Genomic DNA, 22,965 nt, shown 5'->3' with positions numbered 1-22,965 from the left:
TTAAACAATATCATTCCTTCCAAAAAGCTCCCATTGAAAAAGGAGCTCTGACCTAAAGGAAATGGGAAATTGCTAACAGCACCTGAAGGGACTGGTTTTATAACCCTATCATTGCACCATGGCTGCACAGACGTGCACACCAAGCCAGTGTGGTCCACCAGAGGTAGTGGCCTGCTTAAGGTGACCAAGCGTCTTCCTCAGATGAGGAGGGAGTTGGTGGCTGCAGTATCTGTGGATCTGACATTGGTCTTGATTTCCTGCTTTGATTTGTGAGTCTGTGAAACCAGTAAGGTTTTTCATGAGCAAGCACTTTTTTTTTTGCCAGAAGATGCAGGTCTGCCCACAGATCAAGAGGCACTTTGTGCCCGAGCCATTGATGCTTGCTCTTTTCTTGTGTCATCAAATAGGTCCTGGTTTTCTCATGGTCAAACTTATGTACTGTGTGCAGTTCTGTGCCTCACAGAAGACGTGAAGAAGAAGGATGTGCTTCCAGAGGGACTTTGGGCTTGTCTAGTTCGAAGGCTGAGGGGGTAACCTCATCGTTGTCTGAGGAGGAGTAGAGATGCTGATCTCTTTTGCCTGGGATCCAGTGATAGGGCATGTTGGAATGTTTCAAAGCTGCACCAGGAGGCCTTTAGACTGGACATGAGGAAGTATTTCTTTATTGGAAAATCCCAGAGAGGTGGTCAATGCCTCAAACCTGCCAGCTTTTGAGAGGCATTTGGACAATACCTTTCAGAACATGCTTTGTATCATCTTTTGTCATCCCTGAAGTGGTCAAGCAGCCGGACGAGGTGATTTTTGCAGGTCTCTTTCAACTGAAAACATGCTATGCTATTCTATTCTGTTCTTTGCTCCATTACCAGAGAAGAGATGCTCTCATCCATTCTCCCCTTGCAGCTGCAGAAGCATCAAAATGCCTCCACAGAGCGTGCCTCTTCTGGAAGCTGTCTTGGCAGAAAGCTGGGGAATCCTGCATTGCCAGGCTCTAAATGCAGCAACAAGAAATTACTGAGGTCGGGGAGGAGAGGGAAACATGTTTGGTGTGAACCTGTGGCATTGATGTGCACCACCAAACAGGGATGAGGAGCACCTCACTTTCTCCTCTGAATTAATTTCACACTCACCTCCAGTGCCAGATTTATGCTCAGCCTGACTTCTTTGCTTACAAGTAGCAGTGGCAATTCTCCAGCTCTTCCCCTAAACAAGGACACACCCAACAGAAATAAGTGTTCCTTGGTGTTGCCTCCCTGGCATCAACCTGCTGCTAGGCATGGCTGCGAGGTGCTGCTTCCTGGGAAATAAACACTATTAGAAAAGTGCTTATCAAGATAATTCTGGGTTCCTCTCATTAACTGGCTGGCTGGCCTCACCTCACCCAGGTGGAGGGCAATCACTGTCATCCCATCATCCACACATGCTCCTCCTGTGGATGATGGCTGTTCATCTGACTCCAGATGTGGTCTCCCTTGGGCAAGCTCAGGAGGCTTCCATGAAGCTTGTTGCAAGGAAGGGTTGCCAGTTAGCTCCTATTTGTTCTGATGTCTCATGATGTTGTGTGCAGTGCTTTTCTTGGAGAAAGGCCATTCCATCCATTACTTGCCCTCTACCTCATCTCCTTGAACCCCAGGAACTCTGTATACCTCTTTGTGCCAGGGCTCAGCTTCAGTAGGAGAAAGAGCAACCATATCCAGCTCTCACTGGTCTTGTACAGTCTAATAGTAGGTGCAGGTACACATCATAGCAATGGCATCACCCCTCCATCTATTTGTGCAAGGGGAGGGGGCTGTGTGTGTGCTGATTAGGCACTATGCCATCCATGCCCTGAAGCATCAACTGATTACCAGTTGAGTTCCAGGAACTTGGGAGACTACATTTCTTTCTTCTTCTCGGGATGTGACACTTGGAATTTGAGAGGGAAAGCCGCTAAATTAGCCTAAGCACTGTCCCATGCTTTTGAAATATTCATAAACAATCTCAAAATAGCAGTGAGAGGAGAAGTTTGCTGATGATATTCGGGGTGATTGAGGCAAAGGGTTGACTGTGAAGAGCAGCAGAAAGACCCTCGTGGCACTGAATAAAAGGGTAATAAAATCACAGATGAAATCCGATGTAGATAGATGTAAAGTGATGCGCATGGGAAAAGACAATCCTGGCTTTACATACAAAATAATGGGCTCCAAGCTGGCTATTTCCACTTGTGAGAGAAATCTCCAGGTTATAATGGATAGCTCTATGCAAATGTCAACTCAACGCTCAGCAGCAATCAAAAAACCAAACAGAAAGCTAGGAATTATTAGGAAAGGAGGAGAGAGCGAAACGGAGGAAATGATGATGCCGCCGTATAAATCTGCGAGCTCGCATCTCTTGAACGCTATTGTGAGGTCCCGATTCACCAATCTCAAATATGATACAGAAGAAATAGAAAAGTTACAGAGGAAGGCAATTGAAGATGATCAAAGGCATAAAAGGGCCTCCATTCAGGGAATGACTGAATAGATGAAGACTTTTTATCTTGGAAGAAAAAAAATGATTGAAGAAGAAATATGACCGAGTTTTGTGTCGGGAAGAGTGGTGTGACTGGGGAACAGCTGTTCGTATCATTCAGTGCTCTTCAAAGGAGAGGAGTCATCATCAAAGAAAACTATCAAGTGACAAGTTCAAAGTAAACAAAAGAGATGTTTAGCTGTGGCAGTCCTCGCCACGGGGCACGGTGGATGTTTAAAGTTTTTGTTAGTTCAGTAGGGTGTAAACTAATTGATGGAAGAAGAACCCATGAAGGGCTATTAAATGCAGAAATGGTATCTACGGTTCAGGAGGTTCCTGAGTCACAGACCACTAAGGGAATAGACAGTATCCTGAGAAGCATAAACAAATGTTTGCTCTATTTTTGTACTGCTTCCTGGGCACCTGCTGGCTCTTGTCCAGGGCAGGATGCTGGGCTGGGTGCACTCTGGGGCTGACTCTTTGCAGTCATCTTTATGTCCTGCATTTCACACCAGGCCACTTCTCCTGCCAAGGCAAAGCAGCTAAAACATAGCCTGAGATTTCTAGTGCTGCTGCCAGACACCATTTCTGATGCAGCCTCCTGCATTACGGGGGTATAGTTGCTTGGTGGTTCCCCAGCCTGAACACAGCAAACCACAATTTTCAGCTTAAAACCCCTTCCATCAAGAGCCACAGGCAGATGCATCCCCTTTGCCTTTATCTACTAAAGTGAAATCCTCTGTAGTCCACCCACTTTAGAGCCTGCATCCCTTCTCATGGGATACCCCCCATCTCTGTGGAAGATAAAGCAACGATCTGTTGTGATGAGAGCTGCCAGTGGGAGCCCTAATGCAGTCCTTAGTGACTGAGGGAAGGCACCAAGACACCCGAGTGCTGGCTATCCTATGTGGGCATGCTGACATAAAGCAAAAGGCCCACAATGCAGAAACCCAGCTTGCACCATCCCCTGCCATCACTAAGTGTGAGACCAGAAGAGGCCTGTCTGGGCCACCTTCATCTGCATGGACAAGCCTTCTGTGCAGATGCTGAGCTGGAGGCCAAGTCGTTCTGGAACATGGCTGATAATGGAGGGATGTACCTCATGCTTCATGCAGACCCCTAATGTGCATCTCATCATGCGGTGGAAACGTCACCCAGTGGTGGCTATGTATCAGAACATGGATGTTTTATGGTAGTCAGGTCACCTCCCCATAGCCTGACCTCCATCCTCTTGGGTTTTGTCTTTCCAAGGAAACATTCAAAAAGAGCAGCTCCTGTTCTGCTTAGGATGAGTCTTTACAAACAATAGGAGAGAGAGACAAAAGGAAAAGTGCAGCAATGGCTGTAACAGTCAATCCAAACTCATATGATTCACTCAGATTTTCCCTCAGTAAAGTAAAACCAAACACTTGGACGCTCAGATGACACAATATGTAAATGCCTCTTCTGTCTGAAAGCTCAGCACCTTAATAACAAGGACATTCATGTCCCTGTGCACTTTTCCAAGGTTGCCTTAAAAGCCTTGGCTGTTTGCCAGCTGATGGATACAAACCAGGAGCCTGGCTTTGCACCTCCTTTTTGGCTAGAAAGAAGAATGAGGGATAGTAGCTACTACAGGGTAATCACACCCTGGGGGAAATTCCTGAGCTCAAGTATCTCTGCTCCCCAGACCAGGGTAATCTCCTTGCTCTCCCCTAGCCCCTGGCAAAGCTTGTCAAGCCAGGCTGACTTGTCACTCTAGGGCTTTGGGAGCCTGCCCTGTTTCTGGTTGCCCAACCAGCCTCACTTTGTGTCCTCAATAACTTGGGGATAAGGCATGTTTTCTGGAAAAAAATACTTTAAAAACTCTCTTTTTTTCACCTATAAAGCTTAATTTAAAGTAAATATAAAGCCAAATTCTGTTCTTATTGACACCTGTGCTATTTTGCAGCAGCTCTGAAGGAGTAATGATGACATATGTTGAAACAGGAGGACAATCAGACATCCTTCAGGTCGATCGGTCTGAGGAGAGGGAGCACAAAAAGTTCCATTACACACACTGAAGCAAATAATCTGACAGGGATAGTTATGAAAAAAAAAATCCACTCAAACCCAGACCTCTAAACCACCCACATTTCTTCTCCCTAGATTTCTGTTAGGAGGAGTCCCAGCTGTGTTTGGCTCTGCAGGATAGGGAGGAAAGTGAGTTCCTTGAATGTAGAGCGCCAGCTGCAAGTGGGCAAGGGCAGGAAACCCCATCTCTTGGCTGCAGCCTGGGGAAACCAGATGGCTTCTTTACTCTTTTCCCCTTCCTCTCCCCTTCCCCTTCCTCCCTGTTCTTACATCTGCTCCTCTCGCCCACTATGTCTCCTCGGTGTGGAGAGTCCCCGCGTTGTCCCCCAGCACTGCAGCCAAGCCGATGAGCCAGGGCAAACCCCAGCCTGGTTCCCCACATATGACCTGGCCCCATCCTGCTGATGCTGGAAGGATTTGTAACCACAGAAAGGCTGAGCTCAGGTGCTGGGGGTGGGGGGCATCTCTGGCACAGGCTCCTCACTCCCCCATGGCCTTATTTTAATACATTTGCTCTGAATAATACATATTTCCTGTGAAGAAAGGAGGGTATTTCTGTGCAGGGGGAAGCTGGCAGCTCTGAATACTGAGCAGCCATTTCCTCAAAGCAGTAGGATCCAACCTGGTAATCAACCCTATTAGCATTAAAAGGAACTGTCTAAATGTCAAGCCAGGTTCAATAAATAAGCGTTAATACATTTAGAAACGGCTTAGAAAGGAGAATTAAAAGTTTTGCTGCTAATTATGTGTCTTATTTTAGATTTTTCTGTCAATTCTAGCTCTTCCATTCAAACGAGACAGTCTTTTGCAGCCAAGAGGAAGGAAATTAGATGCCTTGAAAGTCAAAGGGTGAGCAAAGCTTGTTCATGCATAATGGAGAACTAACTGGCACTTCAGCCACTCTCACAAGTCCCTGTCAGCGTGGTAAGGATGGGGTCGGCCTCCTGTTGCAGTGGGTCTCAGATCCTCTGATACTTCTTGATTCCACCATAGTCAGGAAATGCCAGGAGAGGAGGTCAGACTCTTCTGACCAGCTGAAGGTATGCAGCCCGGGAGATAAGCAAGCAGAAGCAGGGAGCATGGCTTGCTGGAGGCACATTTGATAAGCAGCTTCAGAAATTGGTGCTGCTTTTAGCCACCAACCCTACTCATCCAGACCCAGCCACCTCCAATCTGAATGGAAGTGGCTCACCCACGGCTGGTGCTTTGATGTGGTAATGACATATAACTGATACTGATGGCAAAGGCTAATCCACTCTGCCCCATAATGTCCCCAGTCAATCATACAATATTCTGTTATTGGAAAAACTCATTTTAGCCCCTCCGACGGTAATCAGTGTATGCCCTGAAGCACACGGCTTGATAGCCTATGTAATTTGCAACCTAGCTAAGTGTAACTGCAGATGTTAATCCTATTTATACAAATGCCTGACAAGCAAAAGGAGGGATGGAGGGACAGCTGCAGGGAGGGGGAAGGCATAGAGATGGGTTTCCAGGAATTCTTCTCCTGCAGATTTCAAGCTGCTGCAGCCCAGAGATGGGAGACTGAAAGGTTTGGGGTGACTCTGGAGTCGTGTCTCTCCTTATGCGTGGGATCTCTTCTAGAAAGTGCTGGAACAGACATCATCATGGAGCATGTCCCTTGCTCTGAGAAACCCCTTTTGTCGTGGTTTAGGCCCATCAGGGAACAAAGACCACAATTAGCCTCGAGTACCAAAGAGGCTGAGGACTGCTCGAGGGCAGGGAGGGCTTAATTGCCGCTTAAGGTTCAGGACAAAACAGACCAGGCCACTCGGTTTGGGGAAGAAAACAGAAAAACACAATTTAATGCAACATCAACTAAAACATACCCCCAAAAACCCAAAACATAACCAAAACGAAACAACCCAGAGTAATACATCAATGAAGAGTCCAACCAGCCTTTTTAAGAACACCTTCCCGCCACACCTCCCCTCTTCCCGGGCTCACAGCCCTGATCCCGGGGTTTTTACCCTGTTACCCCCCGAACGGTTCGGGGGGGCAGGCAGTGGAGGTTTCAGTCAGTCTGTTCCCGATAGCTTCTGCCGTTTGTCCCTCCTCAGGACGGGTGAACTCCACACCAGTCCTCCCTGCAAGTCCATGGGGTAACTCACACGCATGGCAGCCCTGCACGGGCTGCTCCGACACGCACCCATTCCAAAGGCTGCAGCTCCTCTCTGCCTCTCGTGTGGGGCTGCTCTGCAGCGTGCAGGCTCTCCAGCACGGCCTGGGCCATGGCCGTCTCCCCACACAGTCCCTCGCCCGTCCGGGCTCACTCACATGGAGCTGCTGGTGGCTCTCGGTCCTGCCATGGATCTCCATAGGTTGCAGGGGCACAGCTGCATTCTCGCCACGGCTTGCAGAAGGGTCTCCAGTCTACTGCTTCTCCTTCCTTCCTCCTTCTCTGGCTGAAGGATCCGCGTGGTCGCCTCCATCTTGTATCACTCTTACACCTCCTGACTTGCATTCCAATTCCCGTCCCTTAAATAGTGATGGCAGAGGCGCCAGATTGGCCCAGCCGGGCCGGAGGTGGGTGTGAACCCAGGAACCGGGGGAGGGTCCGCAAACTCTTTACAGGGTCTTCACTGCAACCCGCTCCCCCTGTTACCAAGCCAAAAGCTGCTCCTTGCTAAACCAGAACAGCTTTCTACCTAATAAATGTGTGCCAAAGCTTGAAAGAGGAAAAAAAAAGAAAAGCAAGAATCTCTTCTTTCTGCCCTTTCCCCCTTTCTCCGCAGAATGGGTGCTTTTTAACCCAATCAGAAAGGAAGTTCTTTGCAGTCCCACGTATTTCACAGCATGATTCCTCTGCAAACTGCAGATATTCAGACACAATAAGAAAAGAGGAGTTACCTTTTCTGCACTATTTTGTTACCCAGCATTCGATGGACAACCAGGAGTGTTTTCTTGCTGAGTTTATCTTCCCTGCTGTCTGGAATCAGCAGCTTTTCCCTTTGCAGCTTTTGTTTTGCAGTTTTGCTAAATTTTTGTCTCTAAGTTTTACTTCTAACTTATATCTCCCTCTCCTTTCAATGTCTCACTCTGTTTTTCCACCATCTCCATGCTCTGTCTCTCTCCTAATCCTTATTCTCATTTTCTTCTTCTCCCTGGGGTCTGTCCTCCTTAGTTTTTTGTAGAATCATTTCAGTTGGAAAAGACCTTTAAGATCATTGAGTTCAATGACCAGCCTAACACTGCCAAGCCCTCTGCTAAATCATGTCCCTTTTCAATTCATATCCCCATAGCTATTGATATTCTTTCCTTCTGTAATCTCACATTTCTTGCCCTCTTTCTCAGATTCCTGGTTTTCCTTCTTTCATCTCCTTTCCCAATTACTTTTTTCTCCGAATCACAAGTGTCCTCAGCCACCAACTTTTCCTAGGTTTTAGCTGGCCTCTTGTTCTTTCTGGCCTCAGGGTGCATTTTGATGATCCTGGAGAGTACCTCCATGGCTGGAGGGAGCTGCAGGGTTTTCCCCTAGCATGAAGACATGGTGCTAGGCAAAGTGAGGACCATGGGCCCATGCTGTGGCCAGCCTGGGATGGAGTTGGTGGGCCAGCTGAGCATTACCTGACTCTGTAAATATCTTACCTGGACCATTTGAGAAGGGAGTCCCACTGATCAAGAGACCTATGTGGGCTGAACCAAGGGTCAAAGTTGTCCCTGTAAGTGAAGTGCCTGAATTAAGAGCCTAATAACCACCACCACCAAGGAACAGGCACCTCCAGCAGTCAATTTGGAGGAGTAGGTACCTAGCTCAGGGATGGTGAGACAGGGACATAACTTTCTACTTATCCATTCCTAGAAGGACAGGAAAAGGCATTTCCTCACCTTGCCACATTGCAATCAAATCTAAACATATATCAGGCCTTATATATCCTGGGTGACCTGAGCTCTGAAGAGTTCAGTTTCTCTACTTGGTTGCTTAGAACTGCTGCCTTGCAACACCCAGCACCTGCACCCTGATGACACCATCCCTGGTCCTGCAGGGATCAACAGTCCTGCAGGATCAATAAGCCATCCCTGGGCTTATTCCAGGTTTTGCCAACCTAAATCAAACACCAAAAGTCCCTCAAACCCAAACCAAGGAGAACTCAGCTCCATGACTACTTAATTAAGCATGATATCTTTGGAAGACGTAGTTATAGACTGCTTTGGATTTGCTGTGCTTGGTCTTCCTGCTGTTCATCTCTAAGGATGTCTCCCACTTGGTCAAGAAACACGAGCGCACACAAGAGCACACACTTGTGCGTGCATGCAGAGCTTTGCCTCACCAACACATCCTCTCTGCCTGATTATACAGAGTCTTATCTGCGTTATAGAGCAAGTCTGTGACAGCTTGGCTCTGTCGCATGTTTCCATAGCTGTTGGAGTCCCCTCCAGGACCCAGAGCCCCCACGTGCTGTGGTTCCAGCTGCAGGATCTAAGGACGGCAGAGAGGATGGGCTGGCAGGGAATGGCAGTTTCTTTAATTGTGTCCATTAATGTAGATAGGAAAGAGCAGATGAGCATTTGGGCATATTTGCTGCGTTCTTTCAGACCTGAGAAAGGGTTGGTACAGCCAAGAACACATTTTCCACCCCAACGGTACACTACAATTGGTCTAATAAAAATGTATTTTATTTGACTACAGAAATCACTCTTCTGGGCACTTTATAGCCGTAAAACATTCTATTTTCTATTTCTGGCTTCCTTTAAAAGGCCAGGTCTTGCTGCTTATATTAGTGGTTGAACCAGACACATGATACCGCCAACTGAGCATTGCTGTAGGAGTCTTCTCATTACAGTTTTCTAGGCTTGATTCTCCACACTCTTAAATTGATTTTACACTCATAGTACTCCTGGGACACCCAGGCAGCTGCTTCAGGTTTTTGCCAGTTTAAGTTAGTTTAGGATCAGGCCCAGGAGCTTGTGCACCTTGCCACAACCTACATGTTGCAGGTGCTCTTGCCCCAGTGAGGCCATATCTGTTTCCAGAACACAAAGAGTAGGACTGGGATCCACAACTGGGTTGAGTGCAAAGCTGGCGGTTAACTGTGGGAACAGGCAAGAAAACTCTGATGAAAACAGGTTTAGGATCTAGTTGTCGTACACATACCAGCAAGTAGCATTAGGTCATTTTGAAATCCCTCAGGCCATGTGCAGAGGATGGTTTGGTCAAAAAGGGTGTTCTAAAACCAGAACCTGAACGCCACTCACATCGGTCTGCTGTGGGTTTAAGACCTGCCACCTCCTGCCACCCACCGCCTCTGAGCTCCTCTCTCCTATTACCGAAACAGCCTAAACATCATGTTTTAGTTATAAAGTGAGTTTAGTGGATAGAAGGGTGGGAGGGGAAGGGGGATTAAATTTACTGCTTCAGTGACTACAGATCTGAAATAAATCTCCGATTCAATGATAGATCAATAACACCAAGATTGGGTTTAAATTATTAATAAACTATGAGAAACAAGGATAATTATTCTATGAGTCACAGCTCTCTAATGCACTGCACATTTTTTTCCCTGAGACATCTGCATTGAAGCACGACCTGCCTATCTTTTGGCAGAAAGCTGTAGCCAAGTAGTTAATGCTTTTTGTTTTGCTAGCTAAGCACTTCTTAAACCCTTGTGAGCTGAGACAGCCTAGTGACAACATTGTGCTGCTCTCCCAGAGAAACCCTTTGGCCAGGATCCCCTAAAGCATACAGGTGTCTAATGTGGTCCTGGAAATCAATGTGATTGATTTGAATCGCATTGGTGAATGGTTTGGATGGCCCCCACATGTCCATCTGAACCTGGATGGCTGGAGATGGAGGAGTCACGTTAGCCTAAAAGGAGATGTTGGTGTGACCTTGGATGGTTAGGGGGGGCAGTCTTGCTGGTGGCAACAAAGAGGGACAACCTTAAGACTGCAGGAGACAGAAAGGGGAGGAACAGCTTTTGCACGCTGTTACTAGACTGTATTGACAGCACCATCAAAACTCTTGTGAACGTCAAATGAAGTCATTCACTTCACTCCTCCTTTTCAAGCAAAAAGAGTGGGATCCATCAGCCCAAGGAGACCTACTCAAATCAAGAAGCCCAAACCCAGAATATTCCTCCATTTTCAGTTGTGACCATCTCTGTTGACTGAGACAACCCATGCTGACACAGTGTGGGCCAGCGATGCTGAGCATCTCTGGGCACCCTCCCACCTCAGCAAGAGTCATCGCTCATCTCCAGCATCATGGTTTAGGGTAGTGATGGAGGGCACGTCTGACTTGGAGGGCCGCTCACTGAAAAAACAGCTCATCCCTGACAGAGAGGGCTGATGTTGCATGGGCTGAGAGAGCTATTGATGACGCTCATCAGCTGCTGGGCTATCAGGAAAGGTGCTCAGCATTGCCCTGGCTGGTTACCTGGAGGGTACTTAATAGTAGAGAAACAGAACTCAAGATATTGGTAATGAGAGGCATTTATCCTTGTCAAAGTGCTTCGACTGAATCAAAATTTCTGCCTAACAAAGCCTGTCTAACAAAGACTTCTTTTCTTTTTTTTAGTAAATTGATGACAAAAAGCCACTTTTAAAGCAAAACCTGCAATTCTGAGTACTTGGGATGTTGTACACGGCTGCTGTCCAACAAATAAACTCACCCTGTTCCCTAGCAGACAGAAACTTGTCTGATTAGCTCTGCTCTGTTGGGGTCACCTCATCCTCCATGTCGTGCCTTCTGCTGCAGCAGGAGGTCGGATATAGCCACCTGCACGCTGTCTGCAAAGAGGTATCACCAGGCAGGATGCTGGTAGCTGAGTCATGGCCACTGGGGAAGAGGGATGTGGGGTTTAGGAGCAGGCACACTTTCCCACAAGTTTCCAGGGACTCTTAGTGGTGTTATTTTGGGCAGGGAGCACCAGTCACTTTAAATGAGTCCTGCCTCAGAAAAAGTTGTATCTCTGCAATGTGTGGAAGGGAGAGACATACTGTCAAAGCTAAGGGCAGCAAAGCAGAGAGGGTAACTGCCAGCAACACAAAATAGTCAAGGAATGTTGGAAGCTGTTGTACACAAGAGTTCTTTATGGACTTCTTGCTTTCCTCTAGTTCATGGAATGAAATAAAATTGTATCAGTCCTAACATCTCTCTCCTGTTTATCTCAGCTTACACAGTTCTGCAGATAGCATTGGGTAACTCCACTGCATCTCTCTGCACCTCATGAGGGCTGGGGCATCCCTTCTTTGCTACAGCATGTCCAGCAGCTGCTGGGGCTTTCCATGTCCCCTCACACTCTCTTCTTTCACCTGAAGTTGTCTGGCGGGGTATAAAATTCTGAACCTATAACACAGAGCTATCAAGGTGTCTACCTGTGTAACACAGAGACATTTTTTTGATTGTCCCTCTCATTTACTAATTTAAAGATGCCCGTGGCTTTGGCAAATATATATTAAAGAAAGAAACTGAAAAAAGAAGATGCTGAGCAAACTGTGGTTGCGGGCCTGACTTTGTCTGATTCAAGAAGTGAAGAGCTTTTGATATTTTATTTTTAATTTATCTGCATTAGTAATTCAGCAAGGCCTTTACACATCACTGCTTTTTTATTAGTTACCTACGAATTGTAAAGGATTCTGGGCACAGCATACACAAATTAATGCATCCGTGGATGAACACTTTTGAGGAACAGGGGGAACAGTGATGCTCTGGTGCTTTCATCTCAAGTTTGCTCTCCCAGCTCTGCTGAGGCAGTGAAATGCCATCATCTCCATCTTACACACAAATCACGCACTAATCCTGCACACCAAAATCACAGCTAGTCTCTTAAGGAGAGCTGAGGCCGGCCCCACAAGGAGCTGGGCTGCTGGGTCTCCTCCAGCTCCCACAGCACTAACTTCATAGGAAGGCACAGACCTCTCAGGTGTGTTGGACTTTACTTTTTGTCAGCCTGGAAGCTGTAAGATTGATTTCCCTTGACATTGCAACAGAGGTTTTATCTCAGACCCTAACATTTTCATAATTTGTGGAAGAAATAGAACCTGCACATTTCAGGCTGCAAGTTATGAATTTATAACCCTATAATGAAAAACCCCACCTTGCTGCATGTTCGTGTAGCAGCACAACAGCCTTCCCTTAAACAGCTGCTTATACTCATTTCCCTTGGTGCCAAGCACATGTGGTAACACCTTTAAGGAAAAAAAGACAAAACATCCTTCAGATATTCATATAAAGAATGTTAACGATGAACTGAGTACACAGCAAAAGAATATGATCTTTATTTGTCTCTTGAGCAAGTGTCTCTCTTCGATTTCTCTTCTGTCCTCGCTGTCTGCAAGGGAGATCAGACATATGTAACATTTATATGGGACAGCAGAAAAGAGGGAGCTCTATCCCTGGCTGATGTAAATCCACATTGCTGCAGCAGCATCGGTGGTGTGAAAGGTGGTATAACACAGATTTACTGTGACTAGGGAATCAAACCTCCCTTTCCTCCCCAGCTGGAAGAGCAGCCTGCAAAATAAAAATCACACATACCAGCTGCTTGGAGAGATGCAGGATGGGATTTATCTGTCTATACAAAAGACAAAAATGAAACAAAAAAACCCTCTGCAGAGGCCAGAAGTGTTCCTTTTAATACAAAATAAATGTTGAGGGGCCCAAAGACAACCACTCGGACAGATATAACTTTGAGTTTATTAATAGCAGGGGCACGGGAGCGGCTGCCAGGCTGAAGATGTCTCAGGCATATCATAAATCTCCAGTTGTTAGGTGTTCCTGCTGCTCGCTGCATATGGCATAAATACAGCCTAACATGACTGAATTATATAGAGAAATGCTACCAATTACTCCTAACTTGGATTCCTTCAGCTTAGAGCCAATGGACTGAGCCGACAGCAAATCTGTTGGAGGGGAGAGAAAAAGCTTTCTTTAAAAAAGCACTCAATCCACGTTTTGTGTGTGTGTGTGTGTGTGTAGAACAGCAGGGGGTTTTTTCCTTGCCATTTCATTATTTTGTATTTCAGATAAAACCTTCCCACCTTAATGAGGAACATTTTCCCCTGTCGGTTCTAATGGTATAATAAAGTGCAGGAGGGTGAAGAAAAAGCTCCTGAAAACAAGTCAGAAAAAAAGTTGCTGCAGACTTGAGGGCAGGCTTTGCAGAAGAAAACACAAGAGTTACAAGATAATTTACTTTGTCTTTCCGTTCAGGTTTGATCTGTAAGCAGCTTGAGTTTCCTTATTTTAGTGACTGTTTTGGAAGGCTTGTTCCCATGGGTGTTTTACTTTCCCTGCTTGTGCCGGTGCAGCTGCATGAGGTCAATGAGGCAAAGGGGACCAGAGCTGTCCCTCTGTAGGAAAGTCATGGTGCTACAGCAGTGGGGAGGAAACTAGGAATTTTGGCCTGACCGCCTTGTACAGGCAGATGGAGTGTTTTGTCATCAGAGCAGCACGTTTCAATGACATCCTGGGATACATCAAGAAGAGTGTGGCCAGCAGGTCAAGGGAGGTTCTTCTCCCCCTCTACTCTGCCCTGGTGAGGCCTCATCTGGAGTCCTGTGTCCAGGTCTGGGCTCCCCAGCTCAAGAGGGACAAGGAACTGCTGGAGAGAGTCCAGTGCAGGGCCACCAAGATGATCAGGGGACTGGAGCATCTTTCATATGAGGAAAGGCTGCAGGAACTGGGGCTGTTTAGTCTGGAGGAGATTGAGGGGAGATCTTATTAACATTTATAAATATCTAAAGGGTGGGTGTCAGGAGGTTGGGACATCCCTCTTTTCTATAGTAGCTAGCAACAGGACAAGGGGTAATGGGATGAAGCTGGAACACAAAAAGTTCCACTTAAATATAAGAAAAAACTATTTCACTGTTCAGGTGAGGGAGCCCTGGCACAGGCTGCCCAGAGGGGTTGTGGAGTCTCCTTCCTTGGAGGTCTTCAAGACCCACCTGGACGTGTTCCTATGCGACCTGATCTAGGTGACCCTGCTTCTGCAGGGGGGTTGGACTAAATGATCTCTAAAGGTCCCTTCCGACCCCTACCATTCTATGATTCTATGATTCTATGATTCTATGATTCTATGATCTGCTCTAGTTCATTGGCCACAGGCTGCAGATTTCCCTCTGTGCAGAACACAGCAGACCTGGGGTCTGTTGCAGCCCCCATCTGCTGAGTCAGTGCTACATCTCAGTGCAGTTCAAGTGCTCTGTCCGATAAATCATTACTTAGATAAATAGTCAGGTAAATCATTACAATTGTATGATTACAATTGTATGTTTTACTTATTGTAAATTATACAATAATTACTTAGGCAACTTACCTCAGTGTCAACATCCCAAGTGGTTTTATTTCCAAAAAATCAGAGAGGGCAGAGGGGGAGATTTCGGGTAGGCATATGCAGAAGGTGGTGAGAAATTGGAGAAGCACCCATGGGCACACAGAGGCCTGGGGAAAGAGGATAAACATGGAGGCATTTGGGGAGTGTAATAGGGTAGCAGAGGAGATGATGGAAAGGAAAATGCAGGAGGGTCAGAGACATGGAGAAAGAGAGACGAGAAAAAACATTGAAATTAAGGTTACTGCTCAGATTACATAAGCCATTCTTATGAAAGACAAAAGACAATGAAAATAGATGGAAAAAGGCCAAAGAAGCCCCACAAGTCACTGTAGTGTACAAATTGTTGAAGACATTAAGTGTTCACTCTAGGTCCCTAATGAGGCATTCCCATATTTGATTTTCCTTGGTAAATCTACTTGTGTCTAAATATTAGCCCTCTACTGGAACAGGCTGAGGGAAACTTCGTGTTTGATCTGAATTTTAAATTGTGATGTGGAAATCCAGCAAGTGGCTGCCCAGGATAGCACTGAGAGAGGTTTCTGCATGCTCTCGCTTCCCGTCACTTGTGGCCGTTTGAGACCCTCCGCCTCTGTCAGAGGCAAATCTGTCCTTGAGGATGCAGCTCATGTGCATGCCTGCTAAGAATACTTGATTTCCACACGGAAAGCTCTTCAAAAATAAACCTTACGTGTGCAAACAGTCCTGTGCTTGGGAGCTGGCAAATTTGCACTGAGAAAAATGCAAAAGTGAGCAGAAAGCACTTGTGCTGGCCAGCTCCCCAAGGAGGACTAATGCATGAATTCTCTAGGAAACAGATAACCCTTTAATTTGAGGGTTAGCCTGGCTCTTTCACACCGGCTATGCCCTTCTGGGTGTGCAAAGGCAGGCTGTGGTAGGGGCTCTCCTACAGCAAGTGCAATGCACGTTTGTAGCATGTTCAAAGAAGAAATATATCAAAAGTCCAATCTTTCCTCTAAAATCCAGATTTATACTTAGGATAAAGCCAAGTTGTCTGTCCCACTTGGACGCCATTTTGGGATCCAGTCTCTGTTGCAGAAAGCCAGGCTCTTCCTATGTGGGGAATCAATTGCTGCAGGGTCCCCTTCCGGTGGCTTTTGACGAGGCCACTTGCTCCTTCCTTAGCCACTCTCAGAGGACAGCTGTGACCCTGTCCTGCATATGACCACGAGCTACATCCTGACTTGCAAGAAGAAGAGATGGGCTGTGTCACCACAGGCTGCCAGAACCAAAATAGGACAAGTTCTTTCCATCCTTTTTTTTCTCTGTAACTTAGAGGGTTTTCCTTTCTGTGGATTAACTACATTTTTGTCCCTACTATCTGCCTCTGAACATTGGCTGGATTACTTAACAAGCTGCAAAATATTATTAAAAGCAGGGTGTATGTATGTATATTTATGTATATATATAAAAAATATTAATATATGTATACACATATAAAAAATAGCTCAAAATATCTAATAAGAAAGATAATTATCTAATATTAAGCTGCTGGCATTTGCAAGCAACAGAGCAACACTTCTCCAAACGAAACTAATCACAGTGTTTGGACTCTAAACATCTTGGAAATTCAGAAATGCAGCCTAAAATGTGTTTACACTCTCTCCTAGCTTCACTCCTGTTTAAAGTACTGATGAAATGCCATTTTTATCCATCTGGAGCACTGAGGCTATCACTTTGTATTTGAAGTCTCTGCCAAACTTCATGGTTGGGATTTAAGTCTGGGCACTGGTACTCTTTTCTGTACTCCCACATCTTTGCCCCAAACATGGTACAAAACAACCCAGTGGTCCACACCACTGCAGCAGTCACTGGTAGGCAGGGAAGGGCAGGCAGATGTTGCTTCATAAACCCCATCACCATTCTAGATGCTCATGCATGGCACTGATATTTATCATATGCAAACAGAGTCGTAGAAAAATCAACAGATTGCTGAAAAGTACCTGCTAACAGCTTATTTTTTTTTTCCTTGAAATTTCTTCAGAGGTTTTCTTCAGCAAACTTCCTTGCTATTTTCACTCCACTTTGCAGGAAAAGATGAGGAGACTCTTTCAGTCTCTGCATCCCAAACAATCTCTGTGCCAGTTTTCTTAGTCATCTCTTTGTTGAAGTGAGCAAGATTAGTCTACTTAGGCATATTCTAAGCTTATTGAAGGGTTCTTTAGAAGTCATGTACTCCTTTTCCAGTCTTTTCACATTTTCTGCTGCGAGAGCAGATCTGGAATCTGACGAACTAGTCTCAGGGGGAAATATTTTTGGTTGGGACTGGTTACTGCCAGACTCTGACAGCTCTCTTCCATTAGATATATCTGCAATGCATTAAGGAGATGAGAATCTTCAGCAACAGGCAAAGTCAATTCATCATTCTGGTAACAAAGAAAGAAAGAAAAGAGAAATCCCATTAGTCATTTACTCCTGACAGGCATATTGATTGATGTAGTTAAAATGTTCACACTAAGATAACCTTATTAGATTGAAAATCACTTTCTTTTCAAGAGGATCTACTAGGCTCCAGTTCAACAAAGCACTTAAACAAATACCTGATATTAAGGTCATGCCCAATTCCCATTGATGGGATTTTCTTAAATAGGTTCCACCTTACATTTAAATGCCAGTGCTTAAGATAGTTAAAAAAGATGGCATAATGCCTATCTGCTCTCAGACAGGCCCAAAGCTGAGCAACCAAATAGCTCGCATCATAACACGCAATGATACCCTTGTCCCCACCAAGGCTGTACTAAAGATTGCATCAGTGGTTTCACCATTAACCCAGTTTGCTTTGGCTGTAAAATGCTGTACAGCTGAAGCTTACTGTATGCAGGCTGGAACAGAGCACACTTTATATTCATTACTGGTACTCAGACAAATTATTTTGGACATTTTATGCTACATGCTGATGAAGAAAATAATAAAAATGTACAGTGGAATCTATTGAATCTGTTTAATTGGACCTGCTGGTGGCCATCCAACCATGCCAATTAAATAAAGACAAACAAAAGCAGCTCCCAAAGGACTTGTGGTGAATAAACCCAGGGTAAATACTACATGATTTTTGTTATTGCATTATTCTGTGCAGTTGTGTGTCTGAGACACAAATTAGCCATAAAAAGTGACTCGCTCTCCTGTTTGCAATATCTGGTTAATTGTGTCTGCATCTTGCCTTCATCCACTTAGTCTATTTAATGTTAAAAAAGATAGGAGGGGAACATAATAAGGTTAGTTTGGCAGAACTAGCATCGCAACCTCCTCTTCCCCTGCCTGCCACTCCCTATCCGTTCCTGTTGGGCATGATGCTCCTCTACTCTGGCTGACTACAGAGATGACTATTTCCAGATGTTTTGCTGATACAAGAGGCCTAAAGACTCCCAGCATGCAGGGTGCCAGGTTTGGGGCACCCATGGATCTCCTCAGATTGTGCAGCCTTCTCCATGCAGGTGGTGTCTGCCAGCTGTGGGACCCTGCAGACTTGCATGCACATGGGCATGGTGGATGTGCAGGGGATGGCTCAGTGGGATGGGTTCCTTGCTCTTCAACTGGGCTACCCCAGAGGGACAATTTCTGAGGACAGAGTAGGTAAATGCCAGGAATGGCCCAGCACCATCCAGGATGAAGCCACTAAGCAGACAAGGTCCCAACCAGCACTGTTTCTGTGGTACTCTGGCAGTGGTCATCCCTTATGCTTCATTGTGTTCCAAAGGCCATAGGTCTGAGATCCACCGGTTAGTGTGTGTTAATCCTCTAGGGACCCCTAGTTTGGATTCTTAATACAAACGCCTGGCAGAATCAACTCAAATGCTACAGAGAAGCATATATATAGGGCATCAATACATTTCCCTTTGTCAGTTGAACTTACAAATCTCATTAAAAGAAATCAGTGAGCAGGACTGGCAAAAGGTCTGTGCCCTGACTCTATGTTGATTCAAATTAAAGACTATCTTTAATTCTCCTTTTACCCTTCTCTCAGGATCTGTGAAAACCAATACCAATGATCTAGAGAGACCCAAAAAGTTTCCCTTTTACTACTGTTTAGTCTGGGATAGCTGTCTACATCCAATTTTAAAGCAGGTGGCTTTACCAATGGCAGTCTAACACTGTATCCTTCATTGCTCAAATAGAAAGTATCTCATTAACAGATATTAATTGCAGTGCTTGATTTTCATCTCCTCAGAGAACTATCTTTGGACAGGCTGTTGTTTCTGCCTTTCATGAACAATTCTGCCATTTCTCTTTTAACAAATTAATGTTAAGATTCTTTTGCTTGTCATGCTTTAAAGCATCTCTGATGTAATTAACTCTAATCATCTTTGTACTACTGTCCTTTTGCTTCCTGTGTCAAGTTTTCACAGTAATGGACCTGAAGAACATGCCAGGCTGTAAGGTTCCTCTGGAGGTTTTCTGATCCAAGCCCCTCTTCAAAGCAAGTTAACTAGATCAGAGGCTTTGGGGTCTTGCTCAGTTGTACTGGGCAAGACCTCAGATAAATAATAAATATCTCCAAAGGCTGAGATCCGACGACCTTTTTGTCTCCACTACATAATCACCCTCATGAAAACATTTCTGATAATATTTAATTGGGAATTCACATTCTCCAGTGTGGCTCTGTTCTCCTTCTACAAGCTGTCCAGCTCTGAAAAGAGTCTGGCTCTCTTCTATTCACCTCCCTCTTGGCATCTACAGGCAGCAATGGGTATCCTTGAGTCTTTTCTCATCCAGGCTGAACAGTCCCAGGTCTCTCCACCTCCTCCTATGCATAGAGGCTCCAGCCACTACATGACTCGGTGACCCTTGGCTCCAGTATGTCCACGCCTCTTGTACTGGGGAGCTCCAGTCTGGACCCAACACTCCAGATGTGCCTCACAGGTGTCACTCTTCCTAAAACAGAAGAGAAAAATCAGCTTATACAGCAAGTGTGGAGAATTTATCTTCTGAGTGGTGGAAAGTAATTTCAAATAGACTTTTTCCTTCTCCTTCTGCCACTCTGCACTAAATCATATAGCTTACCCTATGGGAATAGTATATTAAGAGAGTAAAGGCCTCAGGACAGCCAGCCTCTGGCTCTGTGCTTGTGCGATGCCTGCCAGGCTTAGCTTTCACACTCATTGGGATGATTCTACTGAGTGACACGAATTGTGGTAACTTTCAGAGGACCCTCTCTTTGCGCTTGGCACATCAAAGCTGCACAATTCACGGATCAGCAGTTTCCCTACAATTGAAGAAATGCAATACTTGAACATTCATGTTGAACTTTTCCAGGAAACTGAAGAGGATCAAATGAAGTGTTTTATTGAATTCTAAATAGGGTAAGGGGGTTTTTTTTGTTGTTTGCGTGCTTGCTTTCATGAAAAGAAACGTTGGGAACAAAAAGCCCATGGCAAATTAGGGGGATGAAATGCCACATTTTGAAAGTGCCAAAATTAAAGATTTCTGCTTTGGAAGTTTGCCTCCTCCCCTCCATCAGGAGCCATTCTGGGACTTTGATATCGAGCTGTCAGATCTTTCACTTGACCTGATACCTATTTTCGTTGCAAAGCCCAATCTTTTTTATTATTATTATTATTCTTTTTGCAAAATGCAAATAAACATCTTGCTGATCTGGCTAGATAGCATCGGCACACAAAGAAGAGTGCTCTTGCTTTTGTAAGCTCATAGTTCACGGGGACTGGTATTAAATAGAAAAATCAGTAACATCAAAATGACAGGCTTAAAAACCTAATAGATAATGGTAAGCTGCCCATTACAGTGTCACAAGAGATTGTCCACTAAGTATTCACAACCACATCTGCAGCACAGCAACACATCTTCTCCAAAGTCATATCTGTCCCTGACATCAGAGCTCGCCAGAAAAAGCAAGTGAATTCAAAGCAATATTTATTGGCCATTTCCTCTGTGAAGCTTCACATTCTCTATAGCTCTTCTGTCCTTATAATAATATGCTGAAATCTAGTCAGAATATTTGAATCTTAGAGAAACAAAACACAGCTGAAGTAGCTGGAAGGCGAAAGGCTTGGGAAGCAATTTCATCTGATTCATCGGGAGACAAAGGCAGAGCGATCACTGCGTTCATGTTAATAACAGTGAAATTGCCTTCCTAATGCCTTTACCCCCATATTCCTTTGGCTCTTGCTGTCATGCACCACCTCATAGCCCCTCACTCCTCCACTGTCTGCCACAGCCAGACTGCACGTGTCCATAGGAGGTCATGGCAGGACCTCTTGCCATCCCCGTCCTGAGCTTGGTGAATCCAGCAGAAAGAGCTGCCCGGCCCCACATGGGCATTGCCATCGCAGCTACCAGCTTCACCATTAAAACCTTGTTTTCCTTATTCTGACCTCTCCCATCACACTCCATTAAAAGTCAAGTTGAATTCACCATTTCTGTGACCACGGCCCTTGGGTTGGGGTCCTTCACTGGTTGCAAAGATGGTCAGGAAAACCCTGGTAAACTGTTTTGCTGAGAGTAACTGCTGGGACTCAGTATCCCAGCCAGCTAGACTGGGTTCTGCAAACACAGAGATGATGCCTTCCCCGGAGGGATTGTCCCAGGGGAAGTGGTATTATTTGCACTGCTGTAACTTCCCAGGAAGCAGCAGAAGCCAGAGAGAGCATTGCCATCAAATGAGGATTAAACTCCACGTTGTACTGCAAAATATCAACTAAATTAATTCCAGTTGTAAGCTCCCTGCACATATCCCAAAAGGTAGAGGAGTGCTATGTACACAAGGCTAGAGAGACTTTCATATACAGGCATTGCAGGGGAATTTCCATACCACAGTGGGTCTGAAGAGAATACTGTGTGAACATGAGTTAAGTCAGCCTCTCCTTTCCTTTGTACTTGTAGAGGGAATCTTTCCCTCTAAACAATGTCTTCTTGATCCCAGGGGATTTATAATCTCCTGCTCTATAATTCACTGCAATGAAAGGCATCTGATGGGGCATCTACTTTGTTTAGGTGTGACTTTGCAGCAGGACTTTACTATGCAATATCAGATCTCAGAAGCTTTCAGATCCACAGCTCAGGAGGCACTGAAGCCTCCAGCAAACTGTTTACTCTTTTTTTTGGGGAGCAGAGGGGTCCACTGGCAACTTGGATGTTGTGATGTGGAGATCTACAGCTTAATGCCATCCATTACGGCCAGGCTGGGTTGGTAGGAGTCCACTCTTCCTTAAACGCTCAAGAGGCAGCTGTATGTATGTATATATGCATATACATATATGTATATCTATTTACAGATCCAAGGAGAATGGTTGGCTATTTTTCTAACAGCGTGTACATTACACACAGTACTATTATTTTTATACACATTAAATACATGTCTATATAAAACATCACAAAATATAATATTTATTTATACATATAGGGAAAAAAAGAGTGGGCTTTAATTGCAGAACAAATCATTTCAAAGCAAGCTGGTTGTTTCACCTATTTCTGCCATTGCAGCCATGTCTAGACTAGATCTTCAAATTCTAAGTTATAACCACTATTCTTGTGGAGAAAATAATCCCTTAAAATAACTCAATTTCTGCACTTTGCACTTTCAAAGACTTTGGAAAGCAATTGGTCACTGCAAATCACACAGAGGACTCTTGAGTGGTCTCCTGTTGTGCAGTCCTTAGGCCTATTGCACCCTATCAATCCTGTAAGCACCATCAGAGCCTATAATACTAATCTCAGCAATGTCTTTCAGTTTGAAGGGCTGCATCCAAAGGCCTGTCTCTCACCACAGCGTGACACTGGCTTCAACTGAGGGGCTGCCTACCTCTCTGTAACCCATAGTGGCCATTAACAGACTTATAAGAAACATAAAAGGATATGCAGATATGCAGCAATCCAGGCCCCAATGAATTTACTCAGTCTGAAGGTTATAAAGACCATGCTATTTCTGCAGGTGCATGGATGAGAACCAGCTGCTTCTCCTTACAACCACTAACACCCACAAATTAAGAGTTAAAACTGTTTGTTCAGCTAAATCAGAAAAGTAACTTCTCCTCGCTTGCATCTGTAGTGCCTAGGAACAAACATCTTAAAAGGGGCATGCAGGATCCCACTACCAACCTCTACCCTTGGGTTCTTAAAATGGACTTGATTTTAGCAGATGCCACAGCCTGGGCTG

General features: G+C 45.2%; 1 protein-coding gene across 1 annotated transcript in view; it reads right to left on the bottom strand.

Moving 5' to 3' along the window:
- The window catches only part of ERICH6B (glutamate rich 6B), a 29,338-nt gene extending 8,201 nt beyond the window's left edge, over positions 1 to 21,137 (bottom strand). Inside the window, 11 exon segments of the mRNA XM_061995215.1 lie at positions 8,149 to 8,220; positions 8,832 to 8,980; positions 9,490 to 9,591; positions 9,757 to 9,821; positions 11,172 to 11,338; positions 13,359 to 13,404; positions 16,807 to 16,849; positions 16,852 to 16,991; positions 16,994 to 17,164; positions 19,626 to 19,727; positions 21,008 to 21,137. Of these exon segments, the coding sequence (XP_061851199.1) occupies positions 8,149 to 8,220; positions 8,832 to 8,980; positions 9,490 to 9,591; positions 9,757 to 9,821; positions 11,172 to 11,338; positions 13,359 to 13,404; positions 16,807 to 16,849; positions 16,852 to 16,991; positions 16,994 to 17,164; positions 19,626 to 19,727; positions 21,008 to 21,137 (1,187 nt within the window).
- Between the last annotated feature and the right edge of the window lie 1,828 nt (positions 21,138 to 22,965).

Source organism: Colius striatus, chromosome 1 (assembly GCF_028858725.1).
Source record: "Colius striatus isolate bColStr4 chromosome 1, bColStr4.1.hap1, whole genome shotgun sequence".
Classification (NCBI taxonomy): Eukaryota; Metazoa; Chordata; class Aves; order Coliiformes; family Coliidae; genus Colius; species Colius striatus.
Note: the sequence above shows the minus strand (reverse complement) of the source record. Positions and strands in the feature narration are given on the sequence as shown.